The sequence below is a fragment of the Columba livia genome, chromosome 3, assembly GCF_036013475.1.
Source record: "Columba livia isolate bColLiv1 breed racing homer chromosome 3, bColLiv1.pat.W.v2, whole genome shotgun sequence".
NCBI classification, from domain to species: domain Eukaryota; kingdom Metazoa; phylum Chordata; class Aves; order Columbiformes; family Columbidae; genus Columba; species Columba livia.
In genome coordinates this window covers 103,947,406-103,961,610 of record NC_088604.1, presented here as the reverse complement: position 1 = coordinate 103,961,610, position 14,205 = coordinate 103,947,406, and the positions used below count along the sequence as shown (strand labels likewise).

The 14,205-nt window shown below is 42.0% G+C and overlaps 1 protein-coding gene across 5 annotated transcripts; it reads left to right on the top strand.

The window, feature by feature from the left end:
• Positions 1 to 1,084: 1,084 nt before the first annotated feature.
• Positions 1,085 to 13,950, top strand: YPEL5 (yippee like 5). Of its 5 annotated transcripts, XM_065058663.1 has the most exons (7): positions 1,092 to 1,219; positions 4,740 to 4,872; positions 4,975 to 5,033; positions 5,224 to 5,284; positions 8,150 to 9,791; positions 9,998 to 10,170; positions 11,808 to 13,950. In XM_065058663.1, exons 6-7 carry the CDS (start codon positions 10,030 to 10,032, stop codon positions 12,030 to 12,032), a joined length of 366 nt encoding a protein of 121 aa, XP_064914735.1. In that variant the 5' UTR covers positions 1,092 to 1,219; positions 4,740 to 4,872; positions 4,975 to 5,033; positions 5,224 to 5,284; positions 8,150 to 9,791; positions 9,998 to 10,029; the 3' UTR covers positions 12,033 to 13,950. The 5 variants fall into 5 exon arrangements, with proteins under 5 accessions (XP_064914736.1, XP_064914735.1, XP_064914732.1 ...); XM_065058660.1 differs by lacking the exon at positions 8,150 to 9,791; XM_065058662.1 differs by lacking the exon at positions 8,150 to 9,791 and having other exon boundaries at positions 5,224 to 5,356.
• The last annotated feature ends 255 nt before the right edge of the window (positions 13,951 to 14,205 follow it).

Genomic DNA, 14,205 nt, shown 5'->3' with positions numbered 1-14,205 from the left:
TCCACATCCTTTGCATGATCCAAAGAGAGGCTGATGACAAGCTGGTGAAAACTGTCAGTGCTCAGCTCTGTTCAGGATCAGGCCAGAGTGGTCCATACTGCAGAGATCTGCTTTTTCAGAGGTCTGCCCAAAGCAAACAGCAGCTCTTGACATATTGATGGTGACCCAGCACTGACTGTCTGTACGCTGTTGTGTACCCCTCTGCCTAGCTATTTCTAATGGTAAAAGAAAGAACCCATGAAAGAAGATATAAGTTGAAGAACATCTGGGCATATAAATATATGCCGCCTGCTGTATGTTCACAGAGATGTCCCTTTGCCTTTGATGTGAAATGACAGAAGAGTCCTGTCAAGCCATGGCAGGCAGCTCCTCTGGTGGGTCCACATGCATAGACCCAGGAATCACTGTACATGAAAAACAGACTTTCTCTAACATGGATATGATATTATTAGAACAGAAGTCCTTAAAAAGGCATGGCTCACCCCATAGCAGAAGGAAAAAAACACCCCTTCTTCATTTACTTTTCATAACCAACAACCCAAAAGTTTTTTGTTTTTTTTTCATTGTATTTTGGCCAAGACCACTATTTATTTGCCAAGGATGCAATCTGCGTGCAAGCACCGAGTCATTAAAACTAGCTGGGAATTTATAACACTTGTAACCAGCGGTCAAGAAGGGCTACAAACACTTCACCTCTTTCTTCCCTGATCTTTCATCTCCATCATGTGCAATATCCAAGGTGTCACACAAAGATTCGAACTTGAGTGGCCTGGGACCCTGGAGGTTTTTAAACTGAGATTGGACATGGCACTTAGCGCCATGATCTAGTAAATGGACTGGAGATGGACCAAGGGCTGGACTTGATGATCTCTGAGGTCTTTTCCAGCCCAGTCGATTCTGTGATCCTGTGTGAGACACCGCAAGCGGCCCCACTCACTGTCATGAGGCTACGGCTCAAGTCGGGGGCGGGGCGGAACGGAGCCGGGAGGTGGGGGGGCGGGGCCTCGGCAGCGCTGACTGACGTGGGCGAGGCGGGGTCGGGAGGCGGTGGAGCCGTGAGGCGGCGGGGGCGGGGCCTCGGCGGCGCTGATTGACGTGCGGCGGGGGCGGGGCCGGGAGGGGGCGGAGCCGCGCGGCCGAGCCAGAGCGTCGGGACTGTGGAGGGCGGGGGTAAGACACCGGGCACGGAGCTGCTGCCGCCGCCGCTCCCCTGCGCCAGGTAACCGGGCGAGGGGCCGCGCCGCGCCCCGCACTGCCCAAGGAGGCTGGGGCGGGCCGCTGGCGGCTGGGGAGGGAGGTGGCGGCCGCCGCTCCGTGCCGCGGTGCTGTGTCTCTCGGGCCGCGGTGGGGCCCCGGGCGAGCCGCTCCGGCCCGGCGGTGCGGAGGGGGCAGCGCCGGTCCTGCTTGCCCAGCTGCGGCCCGGCGCCGCGACAAAGAACCGGCCTTCCCCCACCCTGTCCTCTCCTCCGTCAGCGTCCCTCAGCGCCGCCCAGCCTTCCTGCCCGGCCCTCAGCCCAGGGCCGGCACCGAGCACCCCCTCCCCGCCGCCGCCACAACTTCCTCCCCCGGCCCCGCACCGCCGCCGGCGGCTCTCCTCCCTGGCGGGGCGGTGGCAACTTTTGGGGCCGGTTCCTGTGCGGGGCCTGGGGCAGGGGGCCGAGGAGCCGTGTCCGGGTCCCTCCGCCGCGTCCTCCCCAACGCCCGGCCGGAGGGGAAGCGGGCGTGGGGGTGTGGGGTCGCCCGGGTTGCGGGGGGAGGGCGGTGGTCAGCCCGGGCGCCCCTCACGGCGGCAGCGGCGGCGGGGCCTCCCGTCAGCTGTTTCCTCCTGTTTGTTGTCAAGTTGCCTGCGCTGCCGGCAGCGCCCGGCGGCGGCGCCGGGGGCCGAGCCGGCGGCGGTTGGCTGCGCGCGCCCCCGTGACGGCGCTCAGCTGGGGCCCGCCCCCGCGCGGGGCTTTGTGTGCAGTGGCGGCGGCGGCGCGGGGGCAACGGCCGCGGCGCGCGCGGCTCGACCGCGCACGCGTGGGCGGGGGGTGGGAGTCGCCGCCCCCACCTCAGCGTGACGGGGTGTCCCCGTCGGCAGCGGCCGCAGCGCCGGGGTTCGCGTCGCCTCCGTCGGGGGTGGCGCAGGCCGGCTTTGCGGGGAAGGGTTACGCGGGGGTGAGCCGCCCTGCGGCGAGTGCCGGCGCCGGTCCCGCCGCCCGCGGAGCGTGGGTCAACCCCCCGCCAGCCCTGCCGTTAGCGCGGGTCTGCCGGGCAGCGGCAGTGCCCCCGCGGGGCAGCAGTGACGCTTGGCGCATCTCCCTTCCGATCAGACGGTGCTGCTCCTGCACCGCTCCCTGGACACTTAGTCATCACCGAAGCAGCCCTGAGTAAACCCCGCGTCCCGCCTGAGAGGTGACTCTCGGCGGGAGCCGGTTGTCAGACACGAGTGGTAGTTGGTATTTGATCATGGAGGTGCTCGGGGCTCTTCCAGCCATGAGCCAGCTTTGCCTGTCAGCTCTGAGGTTGGATTTTGCCTTTAAAAGCATGGATTCCCAGGAAACTGAAATATTTGGCAAGTGCTTTTTCACTCTGGAAAAGGTTCTAGTCAAAGCAAAAAGGAATGCAAAGACTGGCAGCTGTCTGTTCAATCGTTATGCTGTGTACAGACCTCAGCTGTACTGTGCAAGCACATACAGATTAGAATAATCCGGCTGGTTAATTAAGAATAAAGCCTGTGTTTTAGACTAATATTGCAATAGAATTTAATAAATTGTTTTTATTTATTTTCTTTAAACAATGAACATGGTGTTAGATTGAAATAACAACAGAGAGGTACGCAAGTCTCGTGAGAGAGAAACACAGGGCATGGCTCTTCTTAAAGTAGTAGGTGTTGCAGGGCAACTCTTGATGTCAACAACTAATGGCAGTAGGTTGATCATTAGCATAATTAATGTTTGTGACTGATGGCAAAAAGTGAGAGAACTTGCTCCATGGGTGTAAACATTCCCCCATCAGCTGGTTCAGCTATGTATTATAGCTATATATAAAACAGCTATATATAATCCTTTTATGTATAGACTCACTCTGGATTGCCAAATTCAAGTAATGTTAGTGACAAATGAAACTGTCAGTTTTTAAGTGTTACTCTCTTTTTCTAATATTAGTCTTCAGAAATATTATTTGGAGGCTTTTGTCATCTGCTACTTTCACTTCCGTAGCTGTGGAAGTACTTAACTTATAGAATGCAGATCTAATTATTCATATATAGAGATTTTAATAATCGAGTGAATTTCAGATGTGGCTGCCAAGTGTGTAAGAACAAAATGAATTGCGTCTCAAAGCCCAGTAGAGAAGATGACAAAAACAGATGAAATTTGTTACTTGTCATCTGACAGACTGAGAGTTGTACACATGCACACACACAAAAATATATAAATATATATATTTAGCATTCCCTCTGCTGGTAGTCATCAGAGGCTCTGAAGTAGTGTTGTCCAAGTTAGGTCATTGATTCATGTTTGTTTACTATCGTTTGACCTATGTTGAAATCTTGAGTTGCTCAGCTCTTGCTGAAATACGTAATTCCCCTTAGCAAGATTTAACTTAAAAATATCTTGTTAAATGTGTAGAGGAAATGCCTGTACACTGTAGATGTTTGGTAGCAAGACTGTCTTTAATTTTGGAGCCTTTACCTACATTTAGGAGTTTCCTAGTTAATATAAAAATGTCTTGGTGAGATGCACTGAGCATGTTAGCACCCTTTCTGCCAGCTGGATGTAGTTTGTATGGACCTTTGGATGATCCTTGTATTTTCAGCATTTCTTTAAAGTTTGCTTATTTGATTTTTATTTTTTTTTTTAATGACTCATGAAACCAATGGTGTCTCCAGGTGAACACTTGTGTCACTTCAGCAATGAAAACAGAAATTCTGAATTAGATTAGCTTTCTGAGAGTGGCAGAACGGATTGATAGGCAAAAGTTGTTTTATCTGCTTAATTTGTATGAGAATAAATTTATCATAAAACCAGGAAGTACAGCTTTCTTGGAAACAGTTGAGGAATTAAGGTGACCCTTTTATTCTCTTAGGGAAAGGGGAGACAGGAAGGGAAAGGGAAAAAGGAAGGGAAAAACAAACAAGGAGGCAGGAGTAGTTGCTGCTGTTGGACTCTTTGTGTAGTAGTGGGAAAGAAAATCAATCTGAGTCTGATACCATTTGTAAACTGATAGTTTTATACATTATCTAGCACAAGTATTATGAGGGTGTAAGTTACTGTGCGGGAGATGCTGAGATATGGGGGCTGTATAGGAAACAAGCACCCACCTGTATGGCTCTGCTCTCTGTAAACTTGAAACAAACTACCCTTTGTTAGTGTTTGCATACACCAATATAATGTTAACATCCTTAAATGCCAGTTTCCTAATACAAAGCTTTCACCTTACCTAGCAAAAAAAGCCAGTTTGCATTAGAAAATTACACTACTGTAACTTGCAGTAGAAAATTACACTGCTGTAACTGGCACAAATGCAGTTTCATCCAGCAAGGCAGCCTGTTCTAGGCAGGTGCTGTGCGCTGCATCTGGGCACACCTTTCCTTACTTTGCCAAAGCCTCTTCAGTCATCTGACTGTCTTAACTTCCTTGTACAGTGTGCTACAGTAGCTGGATGGCTCTGATGAGCATTGCATACTGTTCCAGTTCGCTTTCTTACTTCACATTTGGCTACGTGTGATGCTTTCTGATAATGAATTCTGCATGTAGGCAGAGGCCAGGCCCTGCTGCTTCAACAGTTGCAGGAGTCAGCAGCAGACGGTTGAATCTCAGGCCTCCTAAGAGACTGACTTCATGTGTGTTCAGATGCATCCCTACTTGTGAGCAGCAGAAACATGGCAAGGTAAGGAGCAACTTTTATTTTTTTGCTTACCCAGTGATTCTTTAATGTGTGGTCTTGTGTATCCATGCTAAGTATTCTTTTCCTCTTTTGTCTATATCTAAGATGAGAAGAGGAAGCTTAAGTCCATTTCCCAAGATATGAAGTTTAAGCCCTGTTCCAGAGTAAGTACATCTTGAGAATGCTTTGCTGTACCTAGGGGAATGCACAGCCATTTTTCAATGGGGAGAGAGTGCTTGTTGGCTCACTATACAAAAGAAAATGTTTTTAGTTGGTAAAATGATGAAAGAGAAGCTGTGATTTTTTTTTTTTTTTTTTTTTAATCCTTTAACTAGCAGCTGTTTTCTATTGTAGATCTGAGATGCAGTAGATGGTGCTGAAGCAACACTGAGGTTCCTGAAATATCCAGAGTCTGGTGTGTATATAGGAAGTGCCTGCTGGCTCTCCCAAAAGTTGACGGTTCTGTGTCTTCGAGAGAAGTACTCTGGTACAAGAAAGCACTGACTGTTAGTTTTAAAAATGTTAATAAATAATTCTTTGTGTTACTTTTTTGTTCTTTATTGCTTGTGAAGGTAGGCAAAACTAGGTAGTACAAATACCAACCAAGTATTGCTTCAGGTGACTTCAGCTCTGTGTGCAGATAGTGGTCAGATTTAAGCTGTTGAATGTCAGCTCTTTGACAGCTGTTGCTCAGTGTTGCCAAAATCAACGCTGAAAGACAGGTGGAAGTTTGGGAGCATACCGCTCTAGGAATACATATTATAGATCACAGCCACAGTGCTTGTGTTTCCTGTCGTGTCCATGCACTCACTGGGAGAAGCATGCAGGCAGGAAATGTTTCTCAGTATGACTAAGAAGTTGTACCAAGGTTTGTACTGTCAAAATAATGCACTGTCACTAAACCTCAATAGTTAAGTAACATGGGCCGTCATTGATCGTGCTGCTGAAGGTCCTCTTGAGAATGCACGTTGATAGTGGTGGTCAGGGTGCCAACTAATGACACCGTGGCATCATCCCTCAGTTCATTAAAGCACCTGTCTCTGAACCGTATACATTTGACAAGTGGTAAATACTTTATATCCCATTAGTGAAAGTAAATAAGTCTGCCTTTTTTACATTGGAGCCATTAATTTAATATTAGGATTTGTGTGTAGTTTGCATGAGGGCAGGGTCACTAGGATTTCATCAGTGACATATCCAACGAAGAATGCTTTGCTGACTTTAAAGATGAAATCATGGGCTAAAAAAAATATTCTCTGTTCTTTACTCAGCATTTGGTTTTGTGAATAACCAAGATGCCTGTCCACTGCTTCTGAAAATTCTGCTAGTAGCATGATGGGATTGGTGTGATACGGTAGTGTCGCTTTTTGGGGCTGTGAATAGCAATAGGGAACCTGACTGGCTCTCTGAGCCTGTAGAAGTTATTTTCGCTGCTTTTAAGAGTAGATAGTGTATGAATGTGCAAGAAATGCACATCTTGGATTTTCCTCCCCCTAACTGGAGGATCTTAAGCTTTAGAAATGCTTTAATGTTTCACAATTCTTTGACTTCTCCATTTAAGAGAGCACACCCACTGCCTATAAAAGCTGCCTATAAGTGGCTTTTTTGAGATCATTTATGTATGTGTGAACATAAATAGACGCCCACACCTTTTACATGGGAAGTGAAAACTATAGGAAAAAAATTACACAGTTATTTTGGGTGACTTTGTACACACCATTTCTGTAAGTAAGGGATATGAGCCTGAGAGCAATGGAAAATGGCTTTCCCTTGTTCTGATGTGCTCAAAAAAAATGGAGGGAAGAGTGTGAAATGATTGCAAGTTGAAAATAAATTTGCTACCTTATATGTGAGGAAAAAGCAGAAGTTCCATGTTAGCTAATTCATTTGAAGGCTTCCTTATGAGCAGTCATTCCTTACTAGCAGTTATTTTGTAACTTTTCTCCTACTTTCCCTGCATGGACTAATATAAGGTGACTGGTTTTACAACACTTCAACTAGATCCTTACAGATTCATTGAAATCCTGTAGCAATCAAAACTGAGAGGTACTGGTAGTTGTAGGCTCCTGTCTATTCTTACTGAAATCTACTGGGGGCAGTTAAGTTTAGAGGTTATTTTAAACACTAAACATTCTAGTAAGATGACATGATTTTTGCATTTTTTTTTTTAAAAAAAACATACTCAAAATCTAGACTGTTTTGACTGTTACAATGCAGATTGTAGAATTCAGTTTTCAAAATTTTAAAAAGTGTATTCCTTTATTTCAAGAATACATGTTTTCTTATGCACTGTATTCTGAAGAAAATTGTTCTGGTACCAGTTGGCTTATTAGATTCCGCTGTAACTTTAGTCTGAATTCTCACAGCCTTGTGCTACCATCAAATGAATCACACTTTGTCTTTCTTTTGGGACCAAAGCCTTACTGGAAGTTTCTTTCTCATTTAAATACTGGGTGAGGTTACTTTCATATTTTTTGGGTGATATAAAATATTGAAGAATTTAGGCCTTGTATTACTATGCAGGTTTTTCAGCCTTAAGTCTTTGAACTTTATTTATTTATGCATTTATTTTAATATTCAATATCTTCAGGACTCAGTACTTCAGTCTGTGCATAATGCCATATCCAGAAGTAATAAGTTTGTCTGTCACTTTGAATTCTAACTTGTTTGTGAGAATTACACTTGCACTCTCTTCTGAAGTATTTAAATTTTGTTTTTAGTGACTCTGGGTTCCTGCTTTTCTGCATGCAGTGATATGAATTATGTTTTTTGATAGGTGGTGTGTTTGCATTTTAAGTGTTCAGATGCATATATTTCAAAAGGGCATGCTTGGCAAGGTTAGTCTGTGTAATGGATCTGTTCTTGTCACCAAGCTTAGTGTTTGTGTTGTTCTTGGTAGACCAGAGGAATGTTGTTGGATTTGTTTTGTGTTAGCTTCTAAAAATACTGACAGGGTGACCATTGTGTTTACCCTGAAAGAAATACCCCTTTGGATGTTGATTCCACATTTGAAATAACTTATGATCGGTTAATTGTTTTTAATCCCCAATGCAATCAAGACAAAAATAACATTATCCAAAATTAGCAAGGATGGCACGTGGAGCTAGGCCAAGTGCCTTTTGGGCATATCTGTCACAATTACTTTTCTTGCTCGTATTTGTGGTTTCTTCTGGTTGGAGACTTTATCTGATACTTGTTTATTCACACTTATTGTCTGTTAATTTTCCTTCACTCTGTTACTATTCACATTTTAATTTTCTCTTTTGCCCTCCCATGCTAGGAAAGATAAAGGCATATTAGAAAGGTATAATGCTTAGAGAAATTGAAGGAAACCTTCCTGTATTTTGAGTGGAGTCACAAGGAGTCACACCTTACACTCAGCTAAGTCTTTGAAATGTTTTTGTCAAACTTAAGACCTGTTTTATTTATCCTTTCAAGAAGATAAGTGGGTATTGTATCACTTTTGAAGGAAAGAGTCATTCCATTGCTTTGAATTTTCATGTATCCTTCAGACGGGATACAGAAGACTAATAGTGATTTGAAAAATCTGAATGTAAGGAACTTCTGCCAAAATCACTCTGTTCGATACCATGAACCTTATTTATTGCTCTGCATTTTAAGAGAACAAAGTAGTGAAATAAAGCAATTGGAAAAAAAAATCATTATGTCAGTGACTTATGATTTTTACATGTAAAAGTGGTATTTTAAATTTTGTGTGTGCAGGTACATGTTTTAGTCCATTTGCTTTGTGTATGTTGTAGTAAACTTTAAGAAACTGATCCTCTAAAACCTGAAATGGGTTTAATTTAGGCATTTGTGCTTCTTAAAGACATTTCACATAGAATATTTGCTTGATGAGCACAAAATTTCATTAATTTCTCTATGAACTCCTGCTCTAAAAAGTAAAGCCCACACAACTTTAATACTGCAGCGTGTCAGAGTTAATTTGCTGTGCATGACAGAAGCAGAGACAATACTCTTCTGATTCCACATCTGAAACATAATTGGAGGTATATTTAGCTTGTTTAACTATAGATGTTTAGTCATAAAAATTCTGCAGTTGAAATAGAATTAGCAGCATCATTTAATTTCTGTGCCATTTTATCTCATCCTTTGTGATGTAAGTTTTCAGCTGTCTGGTATGTTCTGTGCCTACTTGCTAGTTGACTTTGAGTAATTTATGTTAGTTGGTATAAAGCTGGTGTGATACTTCCATTTTCCCAGGCAGTGAAATGGTTTGTTTATCAAGTGCTGCAGATCTGCTGCTAGAAACTTTCTAAGCTCTGTTTTTCTACTCATTGGAGTTGCTCAGGTATTTTAGCAATGATGGTTTGGAAATAGCTTGGTAAATAACACAGTATTTTGTATTTAGATTAGACAGCTTTAAACATTTGGATATAAAACTGTCTGGCATAAAGACTGGGTGGATTTATTACGTAAAATAGCAACAAATCCTTTCCTGTGTTGTTATGTATATGAAACCAGTAAGTGTCAAGCCAAATACAGTAGCCCAGTGCGCTATACTGGAAGACTAAAGCATCCTGGATAGTGGTGGGGTGTGTGTGGCTTATGTCATAAAGTGTGCAAAGCTGAGGGGAAGTGACAAAATAAATAGCTATTTTAAAAACGGGGGATGACTTGGGAAAATTAAACTATAATTGCCTTCGTGACTCAATGTACTTCTCAGTGCTTCGTTTCCCAGCGCTGACTAACATGAGCGAGTTGTTGGGAACACACTGAAATGGAATTTCAGTATTGTATTAAAGAGGAAAAGAAAATAGGAAAGAAGTAGAAGATTGTGCTTTTAAGAACTGAAGGGTCCAGTAGTGGCCTACAAATGTCTGAAGTACATTTTAGAGGATTCAGTTCATGTTTTGTTCATTTAATGTAATTAGTTTGTATCTAGGTGTGTTGTCTTACTGGTAAGATGATCACTTTGGCAAAGAACTTGTTTTGATGAGAAAGGATGGTTCAGTAATTCATCCATGAAAGAAAGAAACTCTGCAATCATGAGCTGAATTGGTTTGCGGATTATTCTGCTGTATTTATGGTGTGGGGTTTTTTTTTGCTTTGTTTTAATTTCTGCAATGCTTTTTTTTTTACATGTACATAATCTTTTTGCTTTCAGGTCTTGATTATACACTTACATAATTTCTAAAAATGGGAAGAATTTTTCTGGATCATATTGGTGGCACTCGCCTGTTCTCCTGTGCAAACTGCGACACAATTCTGACCAACCGTTCTGAGCTCATCTCCACACGTTTTACAGGGGCCACAGGAAGAGCCTTTCTTTTTAACAAGGTTGGTAAGAAGCTGAGGTGGACCTACTATTTGCTTTTGAAAAATGAGTTTGTGGGATATGAATCTGTCATCAAAACTAAAAAACTTCTTGGCTAAAGTATTGTGTAACTACTATTTTATTTTTTTAATTCTTATTTTGTTCTATTCAACTGTCTTTGAAGTCAAATAAGACATTTACTCTTGATGGCAAGCTATCTAAATTAGTTTATCTGCAATACTGAAAGACTATAAAGAGGATTGTGTGTATAGAGGTGTCATGCCAAAATGCAGGGAGTTTTAACTTTGGAGACTTCTGTAATATGACCCTCACATTTACTGTGAGAATATCTTTTGTCTGTCAAAGAGTTTCAAAGGCATTTGCACTTCTACTCAGATAAAAAAAAATAGGTAATATTCTGTTTCATTTCTAAAATATGTGAAGGTAACAGTATACTGGCAACTTTAAGTAACCATGGTCTGTTTCACAGGCAGTAATACTATGATTTAGTTTAATATTTTTTATTCATCAAATTTGATTTAGTTCAACAGATTTAAATATGAAGTAATAACTCTGAATGCATTGTAGTATGATTTAATAACCCTTGCATATAGATTTGTCCATTAGACTCACTGAAAAAACAGTGATCATCCTTTTCTTTCTCACGAAGTTCCTAGTCTTGTCATCATTGGTATGTTTTGGTTTGGGTTTTTTCTTGAAAGCCATTTGGCCATTGGCAGAGTTGACAGAGGCATCAGTAACGTCTTAACTGTGCTCAGCTATGGGATTTCTGGTATGCTGAATCCTGTCAGTAGTATTTATATATAAATGTAAGACTGCATAGCTGTAAAAGAGCTTTGCATCTGATTTCTTGCTCATCCAATAAGCGCTGGATCCTGAGGTTCCATTTTTCTTCTGTCGTGTAGTGAGGTTTGATCACAGAAGTTTGAAGTTTACATTTCTGCAGTCAGAAGTCTTAGAGCTGAAGCAGAGGGAGCAAACATGGTCAGGTGGAAAGTTGAGAAAGCAGCACAGCCTGTCTTTTAGAATCCTACCACATATTAGCACTTAAGTTATAGTTCTGACGTCAACTTCTCAATGCATTATACATCCTGTTTTTGTGGTGTTGCTGCCTAAACAAGATAAAAAGTATATTTTAAACTGCCAAGATGGCACACAAAAACAGGTGGATGCATTCTCAGCCCCTGAGTCTTCCTTTTTCATAGATGATTATTTCAAAAGCACCCCAAGATTTTTGAAGTACCTCTTTTAATGTTTTGGTTCTCATTTCTGGGAACAAATGACTACATCAGTTGCTAAGAACAGGTTGTGTATATTACAAGCGGGTTAATGTCAATTAGTTTACAAGCTATTCACCAGGAATTTCGCACCCAAAGTTGAACACTGTACTCGAGACTCTCGTATGTCTTGTGATGGCATTTCATGTATCTTAGTTAAACAGTGAGGGCTGTACATCCCTGTGAAGCACATCTTTAGATTTTCAAGGGCTGTTGACTTACTACACTGCAGTTTTCAGTTTGTGTGCAGTGTCACAGGCTCTTCTACTTTTAAAATGTCGATAGTCGTGCATATTGTTATCAAGCTTTGCTCTAGACAGACTAATCCTTTCTCTTCCCTCTCACCTGTGTATTTGTATCAGGTGGTAAATCTGCAGTACAGTGAAGTTCAGGATCGAGTCATGCTCACTGGCCGCCACATGGTTCGAGACGTGAGCTGCAAGAACTGCAACAGCAAACTGGGTTGGATCTATGAATTTGCCACTGAAGACAGCCAGCGCTACAAGGAAGGCCGTGTTATCCTGGAAAGAGCATTGGTCCGAGAGAGCGAAGGATTTGAGGAGCATGTTCCATCCGACAATTCCTGAGAGACTTGAGTCTCTTCTCAGGTTCTCTTCAACCGAAACTCAAAAATAATAAAATCAACAAAAAAATCTGCTTACATACACTGTCACCTTAGCATCAGAGTCGGATTCATGGACTACAGAGTGGGAAAGATTGTGAGAGTATTTCAGATGGAACCTTCCTTTCTTCATTTCTTTTATATTTTACTTTCCCTCCAGCAGCTGTTTGTAGAAAGAATGTTGTGCAGATGCTGTAACTTTTTCTCTCTTGCATTTACATCTGTTAGATTTGAGATTGTATCTACAGATACAGTGGGCTAAATGGAAAATATTTGGGGGATTTGTCTTTTGGTAGAGAGAAATTCAGTGATTTTTTTCTAGTTTGCACAAACTGATGTCAGCATAAAGTTATTTTAAAACTACAGATTTTTTAAAGAAGTATATTCCAATTTTTGGCTTAAGTTTTTAGTTAGGTTTTGGGTGTTTTTTTACCCAGTCTTTTCACCTGATTTGCTAGCTGAAGTAAAGAGATCCGAATTTGTGCCGAGTGCTAAAGGTTCAGTGTTGGTACAGCTTGGGCTGGCCCTTGTGCCATATTCTTGTTGAGGTTGATTGGTAGCACAGAGCCCATTATTTCTTGTCATTCTTGACCCAAAGATGTCACCATTCCTTGTTTATTTGTGAAGTCCCATTCACCATGTAAACTGGTGTTGATTGGAAACTATTCTTGAAATAGGGCAAAACTGCTTGGCTTTTTTTAACTTTAACTGATGTAATTTATAAGCATAGTAATAATATAAAATAATAGTTGTCTGTTTAGTCTTGCGTTGCTTACAAATCAAGCTGTGTTTGTAATGATAGGGATCCACTGAGAAACTACTGTTTCAGTAGTAATTTTTTCGTTTCTCTACTGATCTCATTAAGTAGACAGGGAATTGCAAATCTTAATTCTTCTTCAAGTAGCTTTCTTTAAACCCAGGACTTCCTATGTTAAACACAGCTGCTGTGTCAAAGGAGAAGATTGCCAGCATGTTTGTTCATGCCTAGAGTTATGCAATCTGCATCTCTTGAAAAGATTAACTTAAACAGCTTGTTTTCAAATGCTGCTTCTGGTGTTGAAACCTTTATCTTTCAACTTTGTTGAACCTTTTCATTGTGATGTTACATTTTTATCTTTCTGGGCAGCAGTACATGTCAGCCTAGCAGTAACTAGTGACTCGGATTCCTGCTTTCTTCTTGTAGAGGTCAGCTCTGTTTAAAACAGTGATCTTGCTTGCCTTTTTAGCAAAAATGCTCTTTATTAACTTAACTCAAGGGTGCCCAAACATTTGTGTTGTGTCTTAAGCCATAAGTTAAGATCTCAAGGGCTGAAATTTATTTGAATGTTAGATATGTATGATTCCTCATCAAAGATACAAGTTGATTCTTTTTTCTTATTGCATAAATTGTGGTCAATGTGAAATAAGTTACCCACAGACGTACAGGAGGGAAAAAACCCCACCCAACCAAACAGATCTGGGCTCTGACCTTTCAGAACAACTTTTTTTCTTTTTCACTAGCTACAGCTCCATATCTGAAACTAAAATGTGGAGGGTGGCTATGCAGAGTATTTTTCTTAATTTTTTTGGTTGCCAAGTGGCAATTTGGACACCCCTGACTTGAATCTACTGCCTATTTAATGTAAAAGTAGCTTTATAATAGAATTGTCACATAGAAAGAAAACAGAGGAGATCACATACCAGAGCTGTGCTTGAATCAAGCTGCTTAAACGATAGTGTACTTGTGCCTCAAATGAATCAGTTTTTGCACTGAGTACAGTAGTACCCCATTATCTTGTACTTCTGTCTGCCACAGACCCTGGAAGCCCCATCAGCATGGTTCTCTGCAGTACTTTTCTTGTACTTCTGACATTACAGTACAATAAAGTATGTTTTGTCCTGAACTGATATTTGCTGTTCTTTCTGGGCAATTTTCATGGAGTCTGTCAACTGAAAGACATAACCTGTCTTCCCTTCCCTGCACTGAGTAAATCATCGTGTTTCTACAGCACAGTGACAAGCTGTTGATGAGCGTTTCTCTCTAAATAGGTGGCAAAAGAGTGTACTGATGAGTTTTGGAAGGTGCTAAGTAAGGCTTCATGCATATGACTTGGACACTTGATAGCCTTCAATTTACTCCTATTAAAGAGAAAATAGAA